Source organism: Fundulus heteroclitus, chromosome 8 (genome assembly GCF_011125445.2).
Source record: "Fundulus heteroclitus isolate FHET01 chromosome 8, MU-UCD_Fhet_4.1, whole genome shotgun sequence".
NCBI lineage: Eukaryota > Metazoa > Chordata > Actinopteri > Cyprinodontiformes > Fundulidae > Fundulus > Fundulus heteroclitus.
In genome coordinates this window covers 31573616-31593854 of record NC_046368.1, presented here as the reverse complement: position 1 = coordinate 31593854, position 20239 = coordinate 31573616, and the positions used below count along the sequence as shown (strand labels likewise).

General features: G+C 41.8%; 2 protein-coding genes across 5 annotated transcripts in view; one reads left to right on the top strand and one right to left on the bottom strand.

The window, feature by feature from the left end:
- The first annotated feature begins 1631 nt into the window (after window positions 1-1631).
- Window positions 1632-20239, top strand: part of ash2l (ash2 like, histone lysine methyltransferase complex subunit) — a 23838-nt gene continuing 5230 nt past the window's right edge. Inside the window, exons 1-17 of one of the 4 annotated variants that reach the window (XM_021310015.2) lie at window positions 1632-1737; window positions 2376-2442; window positions 3068-3213; window positions 3290-3378; window positions 3468-3562; window positions 5538-5633; window positions 5798-5893; window positions 5984-6059; window positions 8781-8798; window positions 11249-11348; window positions 11464-11681; window positions 11792-11959; window positions 12622-12815; window positions 12987-13079; window positions 13162-13260; window positions 13335-13394; window positions 13500-13967. In XM_021310015.2, the coding sequence (XP_021165690.2) occupies window positions 1679-1737; window positions 2376-2442; window positions 3068-3213; window positions 3290-3378; window positions 3468-3562; window positions 5538-5633; window positions 5798-5893; window positions 5984-6059; window positions 8781-8798; window positions 11249-11348; window positions 11464-11681; window positions 11792-11959; window positions 12622-12815; window positions 12987-13079; window positions 13162-13260; window positions 13335-13394; window positions 13500-13607 (1782 nt within the window). In that variant the 5' untranslated portion in view covers window positions 1632-1678 and the 3' untranslated portion in view covers window positions 13608-13967. Of the gene's footprint in view, window positions 1738-2375; window positions 2443-3067; window positions 3214-3289; window positions 3379-3467; window positions 3563-5537; window positions 5634-5797; window positions 5894-5983; window positions 6060-8780; window positions 8799-11248; window positions 11349-11463; window positions 11682-11791; window positions 11960-12621; window positions 12816-12986; window positions 13080-13161; window positions 13261-13334; window positions 13395-13499; window positions 13968-20239 lie in introns of those variants that run through there. The other 3 variants (XM_021310016.2, XM_036140583.1, XM_036140584.1) reach the window with 3 other exon arrangements.
- LOC118563978 (G protein-coupled receptor kinase 5-like) lies at window positions 15159-19055 on the bottom strand. Its single transcript, XM_036140586.1, has 4 exons — window positions 18421-19055; window positions 18073-18210; window positions 15999-16136; window positions 15159-15905 (listed from the first exon to the last, which is right to left on the bottom strand). Exons 1-4 carry the CDS (start codon window positions 18553-18555, stop codon window positions 15750-15752), a joined length of 567 nt encoding a protein of 188 aa, XP_035996479.1. The 5' UTR covers window positions 18556-19055; the 3' UTR covers window positions 15159-15749.

Below are 20239 nucleotides of genomic sequence, written 5' to 3'. Positions count from 1 at the left end.
CCGTCGATTGTTCATCCCGGCTCCTGCCAGACTTTATAATCTTAGCTGCTCCCAACATACATAATATCCGTTTAAATCATACAAATTCATGCACAGGTTATGTCCTGCAATAGACTGGTGACCTGTCCAGGGTGAACCCCGCCTCTCGCCCATTGACAGCTGGAGATAGGCACCAGCACCCCTCACGACACCACAAGGGATAAACGTGTTAGAAAATGGATGGATGGATGGATGGATGGATGGTCATGATCCAGCCATTAATTGTTTACACTGTTCTTAGATGCTAAGATAACTGTCTACATCATGCAGATCTGGCTCTGAGTCAGCCATTAATTGTTTACACCGTACCCAAATGCTAAGGTAACTTGCACACGCCTTAGCTGGAATGCTGCTGGACTGTGATACCTAGTGCATATTGTATAAGCTTTGTACATTATGGAGATTGTACGTATGGAAATATTGCACATCACATTATCGCGTGTTAGGTTTATAGGCTGGAGTTCTTTTTCCACTATGAAATAACTAGCTTGTTTTTTCCTTCGGTCAATATATTTATTTGCGCTTATATTATATACTCTTGGTGTTTTCTTTAGAGCTAACTTTAGATTAGACAGTTTATGTTTTTTTCTTTGTATTCTTTTTTTTCTTCTTGCCACTGTCACACCCGAATTTCCCCATTGAGGGACATTAAAGGAATTCTTATCTTATCTTATCTTAAAAAGATCAGGTTGTTGTAACACAATGCTTAATAATTCTATTCCTTTTCAACTGTGAGAAACAATGTAAAAAGTAAAAAAAAAAAGAAAAAAGGAATTAACAGTGTTGGATGCCTAAAAACGCTGTCAGTTTTTATATTAAATTGATGTATACGAACGAGGTTGAAATAGATTTGTTAATGTGATTTATAGAACCATTATATATTTAATTGTGTTGCATCCACAAACTTCAGTGTATTTTATTTTGATCTTATCTTACAGATTGACTCAAAGCAGACAGAAGAAAAAAAAATGACAAGAAAATAAAACATGAATTTCACTTTAAAATGGGTATTAAAAAGTGTTTGTATTAAACAACCTTTGGAACAGGGGCCTGCAACCTGCGGCTCTGGTGCTGCAAGTGGCTCTTTGGACCTTCCGCAGTGGCTCTTAATAACTTTGGCTACAAATTATATTTTTATTATGGTATTTAAATGTAATACTGACAATAAATGCAAGTTTTAGCAGTTTTTTTTCTTGGACTAATTGCTTTTAATTTTCACAACAGAATGATGCTAAAAGTGCCAGTAATATTTAATTTTAGATCAATATTTTCATTATATTAGAAAATATGATTCTTTTTACATCATCATCCACAAATATCAACCAACATCCCATCCATCCTCTTGTTTAAAACCTCAAAATAGACATAAAAGGGCGTTTCTTTAACAATGACAACATATTTCCTACAGTAGATCTTTTCAAAAGGCCAGGCAACATTGGCGACTCTTGAGCAAAATGGCTCTTTAGACGGTAAAGGTTGCAGACCCCTGCTTAAGAACAACGAATTTAGATTTTTCGTTTTGTCTTGAATAGTTGCAGTTTTCTTCTGAACCTCAGAGTGTCGCTATTGATGCCAGCAGTAAGAGAAAACCGGAAGTCAAACTCTCGCGATACTTTTTTGTTTTCATTGATTGTCAAACATGGCGTCTGAAGTGCAGGCGGGTAACGCAGCTGCAGCAGAAAAGGATTTGGTTGTACGGTAGGTCTGTTTAGTGTGCAGCTTTTTCCGAAAAGACAAACATGACAGCAGTGTGTCCGCCCGTGTGTTACAGTTTTGCAAACATAGAGTGTTTGTTTTCATAAGGAGGACCGTTAGCAGAGCAGCGAGCTAACTCGCGTTAGCTCTGTACATGGTCAGCGAGGGAACAAAATGCAACAACAATACTGTTAAAAACAACAACAAAAACCCTCATCTACGTCTTATTTATTGACTGTTAAAGCTTTTGTTCCGTTTGCCATCAAACATGTCAACTCTACAGCAGTTTCTATTAGCTCTTCATGGCTCTCTATTTCAAATTGTTGCTAACATCGTGCTTTTAACGCAGCCTAAAAGCAGATTTTAAAGGAGTGCATTTGCCTTGTCACGAAAACTCTTAACTTACCGGAAGTCTGGCTGCCTCACATTTAGCTTGCGTGTGAATACCAGTTGAAATAAGCTCCACAACCACAGAGCAGAATGCCTTAAGTTAGAAACTAATCGAGCCGAGGCGGGTATGGTTGAAATCTCGTACTGTCTTTCTGCTAAAGTCATATCATCTTTCGTAGAATGCAGATCTTATTTAATGTTAAGTGTTTTTCGTGCTGTTTGCCTCAACTCGTCTCCCTTCTGAATTTCAGGGATGCTGCCTTTGGGGAACAGCCTCCCAGTATGGACACAGAGTCATCAAATGGCAAAGAGGGAATGGTAAAATGTTCTAATTATCCTCTTTCGTTTTATGTGGTTACATGGTGTCAGGCAGATCTTAAAACATATATAAATGCTGCTTTTCGTCAATATAATAATGTTATGAAAGAATCGGCGTGCTACCGTTTCTTGCATTTAGCAGTCACTAGGAGGCAGTGTGTACCTTTGATACCTTTAAACCATTGTGAAGAAACAAGTCTGACCTATAGACTATGAAATTAGCACTCATCATCAACAGTATTGTTACGCTTGTAGAGTTCATAATGAGTTAGAGAAAGCGCCTTGACAATGACTGGGGAGAAAAAGAACAAAGAACAATAAATATAATAATTTGTTTTAAAATAGACCAATGGTTATCAAAGTTTACAGTTAATTGTTTTGAAATAAAAAATTAAACCATGTTAGGTTTTTGTTTGGCTGAATCTGCTGCGGCTGATTTCTTTGTGCCAGGTTGTTTGAAATTGAACGCAATTACCCTCAATGGCAGCTAATATTAGAACCCAGGGAACCATTAGTTGTTACCATAACAAAGAAATGCAATGGACATTCATACTAAAGCAGACATCAGAGATAGAAATTGCATTACGTAGATGAGGTTATGACTACGCGGCGGTCTTTTTCTCAGGAGGCTGCTGGTGACGGCTCCGAGGCAGCGGATGCTATGACTGGATCCGGAGACGAGGAGAGTGGCCGGCAGCTCGGGGAGGTGGAGCTGCAGTGCGCCTTGTGTATGAAGTGGTTCACAGCAGAAACGTTTGGGATTGAAACTGCGTATGTGTCGTCAGGAAGTAGCCATCAGCTGCGGTTAGATGCCGACGCGGCCATTAACAGCCTCTCTCCTCCACAGAACATGCCTTCCCTTCATGACCAATTATGTGTTTCACTGCAACGTATGCCATCACAGCGGCAACACGTACTTCCTCAGGAAACAAGCAAGTAGGTGTGCTGGGCGCTGAATCCTCACCATCAAGTACCATTTTATTCAGCTTCTGTGTTGTTGACTGTGTCACTTTGTGTTCTGTCAGACCTGAAGGAAATGTGCCTCACAGCTTTGGCTAACCTCACATGGAGGTCCAGAACACAAGATGAGCACCCCAAGACCATGTTCTCCAAAGATAAGGTGGGAGTCACTCTTCTTAAGGTGTTGGCGAACTTTGAAGGGCCACATGTCATACATGGAGGATTTTAAGCTCTGACTTATAGATTTTAGTCTAATTATAGTTTTGACAATCAGGCCAATCCTGAAGCGACGTTTTAAAACTGAAAATGGGTCAAATGTTTGTGGGCCGAATGACTAAGTAGCTAATCTTTCTAGTCTAGGAAGGAACACCAGTTAGTTGTGCAGTCCTTGTCTCCCTAAGAAAATGTATGAAAGGGAAGAGAGATTTTTTCTTCATTCATTTAGAAAAGCATGTAGATAAATACATGAAGTGTAAAAGTTTTCCAGCTGAATGTATTTTTCAACGTACTGTAAGCAAGAAACTAAACATGTGCTAATGATGCATACATTCAGCTAATTAACAGACATAAAAAAGTGTCATCGTTAACTTGATGAGAAGTCAATGAGCTGTTTGACTCCATCAGTACACCAACTCAAGAATTACTTCCTTTCGTGCTTTAAAATAAGAGTCACAATATAGACACAACAGGATGTCAAGCCTATAACACACCAATAAAAATGGCTCGATTCACCAGACAGACGTCATTTGATAAAAAAACATTTTGCTGATTAAATATTACGACATTTTAAAATTATTAACTAAAATTGTACGTTTTTAAAATAAATAACATTATGTATATTGTTAAATGTTTTTGCATATCGTTTTCTGATAATTTTTACCACTAAAATATATTTGAACAGTTTTTCTGTACGTTAAGGCAAGCGGGTTGCTCAGTATATCATCATCAGGGGTATAACGGTTACATGGATCTGAGTTGGATGCGCCCCATGGCCCTATGGTGACGCTTTGACATGAGATTGTTTTCCCAGGTTTATTTTCCATTAATTTTGACAAAAAGGCACAGAAATGGTGACAAAACAATTTACGCTTGTTGGTAAAGAGTATTCGGTAGCCGGTTATTGTACCTAAGATACTCAAGTTGTGTCTACTGTCAACCTCATTTTTCCGTTAATACTGTTTTAAAAACGTTCATGAAGTCTGGACTAAATGTGCCCTACAGACTGTATGTTAAAAAAAGATCCAGAAGTGCCTGTGGTAATAATCTTTGCCGTAACCTTACGCAAAATAAAAATGACTGACAGACTTCTTGCTATGTAACCATTTTTAGATAAATCGTAAACCTGCCCGCTAAACAACACCAGCGAGCTGGGATGTGAGGCTGAGAGCGGTTATTTCTGCACAAAGTTGAGACAAAGAGGCTCTTTTAGCACCTGATCTGCACTGAGATGGCACCTGCTCTTTGTTCAGCTATAGATAATGTTTGAAAATGTGTTTTCGGCTGCGAGAAGTTTTGGACTTTGTTCAGTCTTCCTAAAGATGGTGATACCATACTGCAGCGGCTCTAGGGCGACGTCATGAAATGGCCGGTACCCACACGGGGAGAGGCGGTGGCACAGTGAAGGCAAACGTCAGAAAAATAGCACCAGAACACAACAAATATTTTAGAACGAATGAATAAGGCAATATTTCATGATATAGTTGCCTAGAGTTGACTATAAAACCTTCAAGAATATGCAGAATACAAAGGCTGTGGCACTTGTGGCTTTCTATACACCCACACCCCTTCTCCCCCTGCCTCAGATAAGTAGGAACCTGAACGTTCTTTAATCAGTGTAAAAGCAAGCAGGCGGGTTTTTATGTTCGTGTGGTACATCATTCCCAGCTAATCTTGCATCGGTTTGGTGTAGACTACTTGTCATCTGCTCATTGAAATACACAAATAAAAACACAACTTCTGCACTTATGGCTTTTGGGATCAAATCTGAATAAACTTTGCTTGGACACAAATGGATTTCACAAAAAAACATTTTCAACGGCAGCAATGGGATTCTTTGTTTTGAAAGCCAACGAGTATTCATGACTTTAATGTTTTCTTGAGATCATTTTCTCTAATCGATTCTCTTCCTTTTGCAGGATATCATACCATTCATTGACAAGAACTGGGAGTGCATGACAACTCGTCAGAGACCAGGGAAGCTGACCTGGCCCAACAACATAGTGAAGACCATGGTAATATAACATGTAGTCGTGATGGTGGTTATTATGAGTACGCTGCTCTCCATCCGTAGCCTGTAGAGGCTAGGGGACTTAATATCTGTCTATGAAGGGGAGCTACGTTCAGTCAGATTAAACCAATAGATCTTTATTGTGGTATTGTTTTGTTCATTTTACAGAGCAAAGAGAGAGATGTTTTCCTTGTGAAAGAACACCCTGACCCTGGCAGCAAGGATCTGGAGGAGGAATACCCCAAATTTGGCCTGTTGGATCAGGTAACTGCTTCTAAGGAAATAAACACGGCACAACCTGAGGGTTTGTATGCAAGCTAAATATTACTGGGCCTCCTGTTCTTTTCTCTGTAGGACCTGGGCAGCATAGGACCCTCATATGACACTCAGAAACAGACCACAGGAGCCCCAGCAGCTGGTGGTCTCAATGGTAAGAATATGATCAACCAAACTGTCCTCAATCAGTGTTGATCGTTTTCAAACTGCCTTTATGGATAAGACAGGAAGGGTGGTTCAGGCTTCTCCGAGATCCTTCAGTACTGGCATTAAAATCTGTCCTGAATGATCAGAGCTGTTCTGCGCTACATGCAAACAAACAGTCACATCCCACAGCGGGCTGCCAACAACACCACCTGTAAACTAACTAGGGATGGGAACTGAAACCCAGTGTCAAAGCGGCCCCGGGGCCACGTCAAGGTGGTCCTGGCGGACAGACAAGCTTCAACCTTATTGGTCTTAACAGTACCTTTAAGGTCGTATTAAAATTTTCAGGGAGGCTTCAACCCACACAACATTGTTTTGCCAATCTTTTCCACCGTAAGAAACAGACGCCAAGGGTACTGATGGGAGGGGCTAACGTTCTGCTCTCACATGTTCACCTCGCTTACTTTCATCAACACTGTTGCCAACTATTTAGTACTTTTACAGACTCTGCTAGCGAATCTGTTATTCAGAAGTGACAAACAACAAATTTAACACATCCTTTTCTGTGTTGTTTGAGTAAAATACAAGTAAAAGCACAGATCGCTCTGAGTTTACTGTCTCCTCAGTAAACAGCGAGTGCAGTTGTGAGCCCCTCCCACTAGGAAAGCGCTGACAGGCGCTCAGTCAGTCAGCCTCGTGCTGAAGTCAGAGAGACAAGACCCACTTGTCTGTTTCCCATTGAAAATGAGTCACGTATGAACAAAACTTTCACTACATTACAAAGCGGGATGCAAAAATATTCTTTTTTTTCTCTGAAACTGTTGCACTTAAATAGATCCCTCCCTGGAACTGATTCACACTCAGCCTCTGTCATTTATTCACCTCATCCACTGTGGGTGTCTCTGCTATCTTTTGGTTAAAATTGATAATATAAAAAAAAATGATTAATGTAGTTTGGATTCAGGTAAAATATTACTCTAAATAAAATAATACTTGAAATATTATAGCGTTGTTTTTTAGCATATTTATAGTGTTTAAATCATTTTCTGATTTTCTGTCTCACGATGGTTGATATTCGTCTCTCATACAGCATACTTTTTATTCAAGAGAGAGTCTTTATAAAAATGTATAATTTTTTTTTTTTACTTTTGTTTGCTTTTGTTTCAAACGTTTATAAAATAAACCAGTCATCATTGTTTTTTTCCCCCCTTTTGTTTGATTAAAAGAATAAGCATCGATATTGGTACCCATAAAATACCAGATTTATCGATGCAGTAGTATCGATAAATCCTTAACGATCCCCATCCCTAAAACTAACAAATACATTCAGTCATCTGAACTATTGTTCAAACACTCATGTCATTTAGATGACCTAAGTCCTATTTTGTGCTGTTATTTTGACGGTAAATCTCTTGCTGAATTAAGTTATGCAACCCAACAGGTTTGACAGGTAAGGCCTAAAGAAGTGAAGATGATCTTAGCCGCCGAGCGTGCTAAATAGTATAATCCTCGCCACAGATAACCCTCTGGTCATTATTATGCAAATGTTCCCTTCGTTCTAACTTTTAGCCTCGTTGTTGTTTAACGAACATAGCTTTGATTCTATCAGGAGATGGTCAAATGAAGGATTACCCGCTGCAGGACTCATGTGGTGTTGCGTAGGACTGATCCCCCTCAGGCTGCTAAACTAGTGCAGAAAAAAGTGACAAATGTCATTTTTATTCCATGGTGAGCAGGTTCTCACCTGTATGGAGAGATGTTGTTTAATACTGCAAGCAAAGAATGAGTTTCAAAAAATTAACTTTGAAATACTTCTCAATAGAAGTTTTATTGTCCCTTAGTTGGGAAATTAGATAACAGCTATTATCTAATGCTGCACGGTTCCCTATTATTTTTTTGTTTTAATATATATATTTTACCTTTGTGCTGCTGGCAAACCTGAATGTCCCCACTGAAGGACAATAGAGATCATTTCTGTTCTATCCTACACTGTCAAAATGGGTCAGATTGACAATAAACATATAAAAGGTGATTTAAAAAGAGCATAATTCCTACAACTCAGAGAAAGAAAATGTGAAAACCAGCTTTCCTCGAACATGTAGGTTTAAACGTTTGTAAACGAATAGCAATTCACTCTCAAAACCATTTCATTAAATTGATTGAGAGGTTTTTGGAGTTCCAGTTTTGAAGCACATTCTAGGCTTGCAATAAGAAAGAAATGCAGCTGCTGTTCAGATCCCCAGAACAGACTTTAATGCCAGTCCTGAATGATGGAGTCCTCTGGGCTCCAGACCACAGATACTCTGAATAGACTGAGAGGAAACAAGCAGGCATCTCCCGCTCTAAGAAAGTAGCTGTAAAGAATGTTAGCAGCACAGCGTTTATTTATTCAAAGCATGAAGCCAAGCTGGAAGCCTGCAGTGACTTTGTTCTGAAACCTCTGATACCTCTGCTCACTCATAATGCTTATGTGGAGGTATTTAACCACCAGCTCTGTGAATCTCCTTATATGTATGCTATACACATATAAAATACTATTCTTTATCTGCCTTATTTTCATACAACAAACACATTCACCTACAACAGACAAGAGATTGTTTTAAAAGGTTTTAGTTTAGTTCAGAAACCCAAAACCAGTCAGGTTACAACAGGAAGCAAGCATTTAACCGGCCAAGCACCAAGTGAGGCAAATCTGATGATCATAGTGTTTGTGTGCATTGTTTTCCAGGTGGATCTTCTTTCTCAGGTGAATATGTCATATTGTGACACCAGGAGCCTCTCCGTGTGTTTGTGTGTCTCGTAAACCGCTGGATAGAAGTTGGCCCTGAGGTTTCAGTCACCCTCCAGTTTGTCCTCCTCCTCCACCACGACCCCCCCTTACTCCGCCAGCGCAAACCAAACACCATTCTTAATAAGCATCTTGTGGGCAACTTCATCCATGTGCTGATTTCCCTGTCTGCTGTTTTTTGCATCAGTTCAGTGCAACCCCCCCTCTTTCCCCATGAAACCTCCAGCACCTTGCAGAACTCTTCATACCGCATTTTATTTTTCTTCATGTTGCAACCACAAGTCTTAGTCTATTTCAGTCTATTTCATTGGGATTTTATGTGGCACACTAAAACAAACTAGTGCACTGTGATGGGGAAGGGAGATGATAGTCGTGGTTGAAGGAAAGCCAGCAGACATTCAGTTTGCAGGTTTCCACTGTGGAGAAAGGTGCTTTGGTAAGATAGGAACAAAACCTTATGAGCTGCATGGAAAAACGCTGCGCCTCGCTGCGGGGGGGGGGGGGGATGCTTTTCTTCACTGGGGACCATGAATCTGGCCACAGTAGACAGGAAGATGGAGGCAAATGCAGGACCATCCTGTCCAAGCACATCTGTGTTAGGATGGTCCAGTCAAAGCCCACACCTAAATTAGGTTGAGAACATGTAGCAAAGAATTGGTTAGTTTCATTCTTCAGATGTGCAAATCTGGGAATAAATGTTTCTAAATGTGGTACTACTTAGTGTCCAGGCTGAAAGAATCATAATAGAAATCCATCCGTTTATATTTTTCTATTTTTCTTTCATTTTATTGGGTTTTAAAAAAAAAAAGCAAGAAGGGAAATTAGTTTTCTTTTTCCTTTCTCAGCCAGTTCTGGGCTACTTTGTGTTGGCCTGCCACAGTAAATCCCAATAAAATAAATAGAAATTTGTGTTAATGTGACACACTAAGAAAAGGCTGTCAGGGGTATGAGTAGTTTTGCAAACCACTGTAGCTTCCCCACGTCTGGCTTGCTGCTAACCGGCTCTGACATCCCTTAGAATCCCTGCTGAAATGACGGTCTGCCTCCAAGGTGCCGTCTACCTGAGAGCAGAGGGTCATTTTCTCGTTGCTTTCGGCCTTCACCCAATGCTATGTAGCCTCGCCTTCCCTTTCTTTAAACTCGGCTTCTCTAAGGTCCAAATTCATTTTTCATTCACTGTGAATAAGTCCCAGTATCTCAGATATGTTGGGTTCCCTTTGTTGGAGAACTTTACATTTAATTAAGTGGCAAGTGTTTTTAGTAAAGGTATCCTTATAATGCTTTTATGTTGAGCCAAATTTTTAGCTATTTTCTTCCACTTAGTTGAGTTGTTCAGCTGATTCTTCTTTTCTTTCCCCTTTAAGCACATTCATGTTTCCTGTAACTAATATTGTACAAAAAGCCCATCATCTGAGGACAAAATGCTGGAAATCTTAACCAGCTTAATGTGGCCCCATGAAGCCAGCTGGTCCAAAGCGACTGAGCGCTGCGGCCCCCATCAGAGGCTGATAGTGTTTGGGAGCTGATTCCTGCTCTCTTCTCCCTGCTCCCCCCCCCCGTGTCGGCCCAGTAACCTGCTTTCACTGTGTGCTTGTGTGTGTTCAGTGGCAGTCGGACGCATTCGCCTCCTGTTGTTTCGTTCCAAACTAGATATGAGACAGTTCTGCTTTGAGACTGCGTGTTAGGAAGCTAGTCAGAACAGGTCAGACTAGACCTGGCCGAGGCTACCCTCAGGTCTGTCTGCAGCCGTTTGACCGTGCGGGAACGGAGACACAAGGAGCCAAGACGAGAAAACATTGTTACCAAGATCAAACAAATGCAACAAAGATGTTTTCTTTAAAACAGGAAGTGAGGTTATTTAGAAATTTAGTGCATAATTCCAGGCTGTAGGGTGACAGGACGGAAGGGATTGCTCCGTGGGACACAAACCCCTGGGCATGTGTCCTAAGCGTGTTGTTTGATTTAAACGTTGACGTTGCAAAAGAATGTCTTTTCTTCAGCTTTGGCTTCACGTTTGAGACCATAGGAACCAAACTCAGCGAGGTTTTAGGTTTAACTTATAGGTTTTATTGGTTGATTTGTTTTATGCTCATCTTTGTTCATAGGCATCCACAGATCTGACCTTAACAAAGTAACCAAAATCATGTATGTGTTAAAGGTAATTTATAGTTGAAGGTAAATAATAAAAGCTCCTCAGCAGACGTTCCAGATATCAAGCCTCTCCCAGGGGGAGCTTGTAGTCTAAACGTTGCTTAATGGAGGGTAAGTCCAGCGTTGAGCGCTTCATTCTGTGCTGTTGTAACCTGTCAGCTCAGCGTATGCTGCCTTCGCTGTTGACCGCTTGTGTTTTTGTTTGGGAGCGTCTTTTTGTCCGTTTCCGTGTTCAGCTCTGTCTTGTGCTTTTAAAGGTGCTCTGGCCCCTGGCCCCGGGAAAGGAAGGGGAGCCAAACGTAAACAGCAGCAGCAGCAGGAGGGAACCGCAGCAGGAGCTACAAAGAGAACCAGGAGGTACAACTAGTCCACTTCTGTATCCTCCATCAGGAACGTGATGGAGCTCCTTCCTCGCTGATGATGAGGAGGCTTTGGTGTCCTTGTGTGTGACGGTTGTTTCTTCGTCCCGCAGTGACCCGTTGTTCTCAGCCCAGCGGCTGCCTCCTCATGGCTACCCCCTGGAACACCCGTTCAACAAAGACGGCTATCGCTACATCCTGGCAGAACCGGACCCCCACGCCCCAGACCCCGAGAAACTGGAGCTGGACTGCTGGGCTGGCAAACCCATTCCTGGTGATCTGTACAGGGCCTGTCTGTACGAGCGGGTTCTGCTGGCCCTACACGACAGAGGTAGTCCAGAGGAGTAGCAGCTTTCAGGAAGAGCTTTGTGAGGGACCTTTGCTTCTAATGCCTGGTGCTGTTTTCAATCCCGGCCCAACATGTTGCCTGGTGTGTTTCAGCACCTCAGCTGAAGATCTCAGACGACCGGCTGACGGTGACGGGGGAGAAGGGCTACTCCATGGTCCGAGCTTCACACGGCGTGCGGAAAGGATCCTGGTACTTCGAGGTCACGGTGGATGATATGCCCCCAGAGACCGCAGCCAGGCTGGGCTGGTCCCAACCGCTTGGTCAGTAGTGCTCCACGCTAGTGCCGGGTATCATCTAGGATGAGCCGAGTCGATACCAGTTTGATATAGCTCAGCTTGACTTGATTTAACTCTAATATCCATTTTTATTACTTTCAAATTAATGCTCAAAGTCATTCACTCAACAAAACCAGGCAAATATTTATGTTTGATTTATATAACACTGATATATTAACAGGAAAATAAAGTGCATTTGGTTTAATGCATTGAACCTATCACAGAAACCAAAAATATTCCCAAACGTCTGATTTTAGGGATGAAGGTGCTTCTAAAATCCTGTCAGCCATTCTGCAAATTCGTCTCACTTGCACTTCCTCGCTGTTAGCAGTAATGGTGAGCTGTAATAACGCCCCCTAGGGGTTGGGAGGTATATCGATTTTAAAAGCCAGAATATCTATATTAAATCATTTTTAAAAACATCGATATTAATCTTTGTATCAATTTTTATGCACAGCTCTACTGCACACTCTGGTCATGCTTTTGTCAGGGTTGGTGTCGTATGGGGAAAAAAAAAAGAGGATGGGACAAATATTTGTATTTCTACACTTTATTTCTTGTTCTATTACAGAAAAGTTGCATTCATCCCTTCACCTTCTATTTTGCCAGACGCCTTCTTGAACACATTTTTCCTGCTCTACCTTCAGGCAACCTGCAGGCTCCTCTGGGTTATGACAAGTTCAGCTACTCCTGGCGGAGCAAGAAGGGGACTCTCTTTCACCAGTCCATAGGGAAGCATTACTCCTCGGGCTACGGTCAGGGCGACACGCTGGGCTTCTTCATAGAGCTGCCCGATGAAACGGAGACGGCGAAGGCTCTGCCGGACACGTACAAGGACAAGGTAAACGCCCCACCTCAGCTCAACTGAGACCCTTTGCCCTCAAAGCTGTCGTCTAACACCAGGGTTATAAGATAGATTCATCTCTGTTGACATTAATTAGAGTCTTTGCTGGTGATTGGTCCACATCAATCTGCACATTTATGTGATTGGTGTCCTGAACCGTCTTTCCAGGCACTTATTAAATTCAAGAGCTACCTGTACTTTGAGGAGAAGGACTACGTGGACAAAGCCGAGAAGAGCCTGAAGGCGACGAGCCCCAGCAGGGTGAGGACGCTTCCTCTGAGTGAGTAAAGCTAGAAACGCTGCTGCTGTTTGCTGCTGTTCACCCCAGACGCCTGTGTTTCAGATGCTGTTCTATAAAAACGGCGTTAACCAAGGCGTTGCCTTTGAGAACCTCTTTGAAGGCCTCTACTTCCCGGCCATCTCTTTGTACAAGAGCTGCACGGTCAGTACAGCCTCCTGACATATTTCAGTCTTTCAGCAATCAGATGAGTCAGCACTCTTGTTTCTTCTTCGCAGGTTTCTGTCAACTTTGGGCCTCATTTCAAATACCCGCCCAAGCACATTAAATACCAGCCGGTGAGAGCTTTCTACTTGCAGACTGTCGTCCTGTCACGTGTGACCTGAGCAGGCTCACACCAGCCGACCGCTCACGTCCGAACGCATTTCCTTTCTCCCCCACAGATGAGCGACATGGGCTGGGGGGCGGTGATCGAGCACACGCTGGCAGACATGCTGTACCACGTAGAGACGGAGGTGGACGGACGCCGCAGCCCGCCGTGGGAAGGATGAACACGGTTCCTCCACACCAGCAGTTCTTAAGCCGTTCCAGCATCCGACACGTAAACCAAGCGCAGGTCCACTGTTTGGCCTCCTGATATCCTCACGTTAGCACCACACTAGTAATGGCTGAGACTTGGTGGCAGAAAGCACGCTCTGCTGGAGCAGGCCATCAGAATAAACTGAGCCGTGGCGCTTTGGCTTCCCACAGAACTTAAACATCAGAACCAACACCTGACCTTCTGTTTATTCCAGGAAAATCTCCCATCATTGGACCCTTTTACAGCGCTTCTGTCTGTTAGTGTTCTCTGTATTGTTTTTGTTATTTACTGTTCTATACTTTGGATTGAAAAATAAAAGTGTCAAATGGAGAAAAAAAGGCTGTTTGGATGTTTGATCTGGGTTCAAAAGATAATTCCATGCAGATTAACTCAGCAGTAAACTGAATTCTCTTCAGTGTTGCTAGAAAACATGGTATAAAATGTTGAGTATAAACTGAATGATTTAAATGTAATTAACAGGTTAAAACAGTTGTGATTTATTTTATTAGTAGTAATAGTTTAGCTGAAGGTTTCAGTCTTCGGTTTCCCATTCTTAACGTCTCCTGTAAGAGAAGTCGGTCACACAATGGCGATAAAGGTTTGATTGGCATTGAACTAGAAATGGCCTGATGACTAAAGCCTGTCTTTTAAAAACAATCAAAACATTCACACGGGCGACTTATTTATAGGTGCTCAAGCTCAGAACTGCCTCCCATGCTATAAATAATTTCTGCTCTTCTTTTTAACAATGGCAAGATAAATATATCCTGTTAAGAGAAAAAGGAAACCGCCTGTCTTGTGATCTAGACATGTTTGCTTCAGTAAAGCATGATTAGTTTCAAATTTAATTATTTTCTGCTGAAAAATCTGAATAACTACAGCTCAGCTGGGATCATTTGGAAGAATATGGTCTAATTTGTAGTGATCAGAGCAAGACCATAAAGGCTTTCACAGCTGGGAAGGTACATTTTAAACCTTCACTCAGATTTGTACCATAACCAACCAAATTGGGTTTGGTGTAATTTGATTTTATAAATCAGTAGATTCTACTGGGCTGAACTGTGAGGCTGTCTGAAATCCAGCTCATCAATTTAGTCTCATCGTGAGCTACGTTTTCATAGTTTAAAGATGAAAATTAGTACCGATTTCCAACCTCTTTTTCTTCTGTTATTTTCTAACGCTTTAATTTCCGTGATGTTTTGTTTACTGAAAACAGTGGCAAATGTCAGCCGTATAAAAAAAAGCCCAGAAGTCGATTAGCTAGAGACTGAAATATTAAACTGCACCTTATTTTTGCATCATATTCATCTTGCAAGCTCAAATAAACAAAAACGGCACACTTCTGCGTCCAAAGTAAAATCTTATGTTAAGCAAATGTCTTTTGTTTCCTTAGATGAGAAAATAAGTCAACTAGTCTGCAGGTAGTCTTGGTTAAAAACAAATGCACATATTTTGTTTCAGTTGGAATAAAAGCAAAAGGAAACAACTGCAAAACAAAACAAAACATTTTATTTAAAGAGGAACCTTATTTTGACATTTCCTATAGGTGTGCACCGATTGATCGGTCGGCCACGATTTCTTTAATTTTTGGAGATCGCTGATTGGCCGACACTTAGATGTGAGACCGATCTTATCTGCCTCTGCAATGGTCTGAAAATCACCAACTGAATGCTTTAACTTTATATTTGGGAGCAGTTATTTGAGAGGTTTTTATTGTTACATGGGTACTGACTAATGTTTTTCAAGATAAGTTTGAAGTATTGAAGGTGTTTTGTGATTTTATGATAACTGACCGTGTCAAATAGTAAAAAATCAGTATCGATCAAAATCGTAATGCCAGGTTATTCAAAGCTCGGTGATCGGCCAGAAACCTGCAATCGGTGCACCCCTAATTTCTTGACAAGTGCTACTGTGCTGCTGCTATGCAGACACGAAGTGCTTCAGAGGTCGAGGGGCTTATCTTCAGTTTCTGAGCTGGCGTTGTGCTCAGAGAGAGGAGCTGGCCCCTAACTGGATGGATGGCTCTGTTTGCCGTCATCTGTTGAAACTGACGGGTGCTGCCGGAGGAAATGCTTAAATCAAATGTCTGACGTCATGGTATCCATCCACACTTTTAAGAATCGGTCTGAATTCGTCCATGTCTGCGGAACATTCGATGCAGCAAACCACGCTTGGGGCTGTTAGGGGCCAGGGACCAGTCCAGGTCCGGAGGTCGAGATCCCATTGGACCAAAAACATTCAGTTCTTCAAAACATCCCGTCTCTATGAGCTAAGAACAAAGACAGAGGAACACGGGTTTGGTCCCGGAGAGCTCGTGCTATACGCAATCGGATATTGCAATATGATCTCTTCATGTGATCACCTCGTTTTGCCAACTCCTCGGAACGCTTCCTGTGTTGAATTTGGTGTAGAACTCTCCGTCTGTCTGGTTCAGAACGACTCCCCTCAGTGTGGAGAACTCCTCGATGTCCTGCACGTCGTCGCAGTACACCAGCCTGGGCTACAGGTCAGACAAAACATTGAGCTGTGTTTTATTGCTATTATTACTATTGTTATTATTATTACTATTGTTATTATTGTGGCCTGCAGGAGCTAGTTGTAGGTTACCTTGCTTAACCTCGGGCCTTTAAACTACAGTTGTGTTCAAAGCTAAATGGCCGTAATTGACTTTTTATTTCAAAGGGACCGATTCAAAAATAACAATATGCAGGTACATGTAAAAAACAAACAAAAAAAACGTATTGTGAAAAAGTTCAGTATTGTTTCGTCACTACTTTCTAAAAGTGACAATAGATCCATTACACAGGGTGAAATATGTAGAGGCTTTATTAAAGCGTAGACTTACAGATAATGAAAACCTAATATTCAATGTCTTGCATAATTAAAATACTGTGAAAAGTTTAAATATTAGAAACTCCTGGTGTCACACCCTAATCAGCTAATTAACACCTGCAAAGGTTTCCTGAGCCTCCAAACGGTCTCTGTTGGGATCAGGGGGCGACACAATCATGGAGAAGACCACTGACTGGACAGGTGTGCAGAAGACGACTGAGGAGGGGAAGCCACAAAAGGTTGCTGAACAAGTTGGTTGTTCTGTATCCAAGCATACGCTCAGGTTGAGTGGAAGGAAAAAGTGCACCAACAACAGGTGCAGACTTAGCATATAGACAAAGTACGCAAAGGCCCCCGCCGGTTGCCCACCCCTCTCTGTGCCCCTGCATTATTTATGTATGTTTGAAATAAAATTATTATAATTTGCAAACAGAAAAACGCAACACAATGCATCTTGTGCTTCTGCTCCCCCCTCTCTGACTGAAATGGACTGTTCCATTTCGTCTGGTAAGTGTGCTGAAACGAGAAAGATGAGACAGAGCTATGAAAGTTCCACCGAAAAGCCGGAAAAAACTATGTTTGAAGTGCCGGAAAAAGACATTTCAATGTCTGTTAAAAATGTCACTAGATTCATGTCAAGCTGAATGTTGACTCAGAATGGAGCGATTGTAACTTCCAGCTGATCGCTTATATTCACCCAGCAAGACGTGAGGTGGAGGTTTACGCTAATTTGGGCTTTTCATTAGTTATAATCATCAAAATTAAAAGAAATAAACACTTGAAATATATCAATCTGTGTGTAATGAATGAATATAATATACAAGTTTCACTTTTTGAATGGAATTACTGAAAAGGAAAGAAACTTTTTCATGATATTCTAATTATATGACCAGCACCTGTAATGTCCAATAAGGCCTTTTGCATATGTATAAGTGGACCGCTGCAGTGAAAGCAGCTATGCTGCATGTGAAAGTGAATCTGTTTGGCCCTCTTTGGTACTAAGAAAACAAATCTGAGAGATAAATAGCCAGACAGTGAGAGACAGGTAGACAGATTGAGGCTTCTTCTGAAATAATGTGGCCGTTGCTTGGTCTATAACTCCAAACATAGCAGGAAGCAGGAGCATCTCTGTTCCAGAACAGATCAACATTATGGAGCTGCCAGCCCACTCCCAGGACCTAAATCTCAGAAAAGACTTGTGGCATGACATCAATAATGCTGTTTCTAAAGCAACAACAATAAATGCATTTATTTGTATTTTATTAATTTGCCGGTTCGTCTACTTTCCAGTCCTCCCCTATGATCATGAGGTATGGATCATGACCTTATGGATCCTCCATAATGTGGCCGATGTTGTCGTTGGAAGAGTGATATCTGGGGTTTTCCCCTGGACCTGTGTCCCCCGCCACCCAATCGCAGATAAGAGGAAGACAATAGATGGATGGAATTTCATTTCTGAAGATGCTGAGATTCTATCCTTTGCAGGTAATATAATACTGTTCATAAAAAATAGAAGCTTTCCCTTAAACTTTAACCCGGAAGAACCAAGACAGGTTTTATTACATCCATCTACACATAGTTTTAGAAATAGTTGTTGCACTTACATCTGGTTTAAAAGGAGGCTCCACCTGTCCTGCCTCCAGCATCCTGAAGTTGATCTTTCGAAAGAAGGGGTGAGACTTCACTTCTTTTGATCCTGGACCTTGGCAACCCAGTCTTTGTTTTGGATCCCTTTCCAGCAACTATAATAATAATAATAAAATAAAGGCTGTTCATGTGTTGGATAATGGTCTTCAGTTCATTCATAGCACTGACAGGCAGATAATGGCAGGGAAAGCACAGAGGTAATTCCAGGGTTGTGGGGTTGTGTCTCACTGAGGCATGAAGGAAAGCGTTCAGAGTGTCTGCTGTAAAGAAAGTCCGTTAAATGAAGTCTGACCGGTGAAACTCACTCCACTGCAGATGTCCCTGGCCTCCTTGCTGAACCTGTCACTGTATTCCACCGTTTTAAATTTGATCCTTTTCTCCATTTCTGAGGACTTGGGGCGCTCGTCCCGGGCCCTGAACGGAGACTGACCCTCGATCATTTCATAAATCAGACACCCTAGGCCCCACCAGTCAGGACTCGTGTCATATTCCTCTTTGCTGATCACCTCTGGAGCTGTAAGCAGAGAAAAGCACGAGCAGTTCTGTTATCAAGGTGAATATATTGTCTGCACAGTCTAAAACAGAATAGCAAGAGTACAAAGTGATGTCTCTGAAACATTCATTTTAATTTCAGCCATGTCCAGTGAAGTTCTTTAGAATAACGAGGCTTAGCTCTGTATTTCCAGACAGATGTCTATTGGGATGGATCACTGTAAATATTCAAGGCAAGACGGCAGAATATGCCAACGGATATGACATGCAGTCTTTGCTCTCTAATTCTCTGGATTTTCCTCAATGCATTTCATGGAGAGTTTTGCCAGAGACCAACAGAGAAACACAGAAATACTTGGAGAAAAAAAAGCTTCATGTCAGCAACAGAAATGAAAATGAAATATGTATGGTGTGGTTGTGCATTTAGCCCCCATACCCCCATATATAACCCTGTGCCACCAACTGGCACAGGGTTATATATGGGGGTATCTCAGAATGTGTTTTCAGCCATGCTGAACTGTTCAACTGAGCATGATTTATTTAGCCACTATGGCTATTGTTAACCGTAACAATGAAAACCACACTTTTTTTTAGACGGCGTTTTGTGCATACGAACATCTCTGAAACATTGCGTCTTATGAACACACTAAAGTAGTGCATGTATGACTGACTAAATGTTACATAAATAATAGAAAATTGCTAAAAACCGTCAAAGAATGCAGAAGTCGGGTACCATCCCGTTGCACCCACTTTCTGACTCGTAATACCGACTTTAGCGGCCATTCCAGTTTAAATTCCCGCCTCGGAGGTCGAAAAGTCCCACTACTGAGGACAAATGAAATGCACCATTAAAACTGACAGGCTAAATAAGGAGAATATTAGTCAGAGAAGCAGCCAGTGGTCACTCTGGAGAAGTTGCAGAGATGCAATGCTCAGGTGGGAGAATCTGTTGTCAGGGCAATTATTGGTTACCAAATCTGGCCTTTACCGAGGAGCTGCAAGTATAAAACCAGTGTTGGCAAGAAAGCCATGAGGTCCAATTCAAGACACATAGTTGATGCAGCAAATGTGCAAAAAGGTTAGATGGGACCAAAACATGGCCTTTTCAGCTATATGAGGAAAGATGTGTGGCAAAAGGTTAGGAGATGAATGCACAGTATCTTCTCCAGAGTGAAGCGTGGTGGTGGCAGTATCGTACCACGGGAATGCCTTTCTTCAGTAGGGAAAGGAAGCTGGCCAGAGTTGATGGGAAGAGGGATTCAGCTACACAGAGCAGTCCTCGTTAAAAGCCTTGAGACTGGGGCGGAGGTTCACCTTCCAACACGACAAAAACCCGAAACATGCAGCCAGAGCTGCATTGGTTCAGGTCCAAGCATTTCCGTAAGTTACAATGACCCAGTCAAAACTCAGACCAATTGAGAATCCGTGGCAAGCCTTAAAAATGAATTAATGCTCTCCTTCCAATCTGACAGAGCTCGATCTGTTTCCAAAAGAAGACGGGGTAGATTCCAGATATGCAAAGCTGGTGGACACGAGCCCCAAAAGGCTGTGATTGTGCTGAATTAAAATGCATGCAACGAATTTTGACTTGAAAACATGCCCATGTTTTCTTTGAATTAGGCACCCATTTCT

Bases quoted from the DNA above. Each gene is read 5' to 3' on its own strand.
- LOC118563978 (XM_036140586.1), bottom strand. From the start codon at position 18,555: ATGATCGAGGGTCAGTCTCCGTTCAGGGCCCGGGACGAGCGCCCCAAG. The intron at 18,211-18,420 runs GTGAGTTTCACC...TTATTATTATAG, and splicing joins CCAGGGACATCTGCAGTGGA to TTGCTGGAAAGGGATCCAAA. The intron at 15,906-15,998 runs GTGATCACATGA...CTTTGTTCTTAG, and splicing joins CGAGGAGTTGGCAAAACGAG to CTCATAGAGACGGGATGTTT.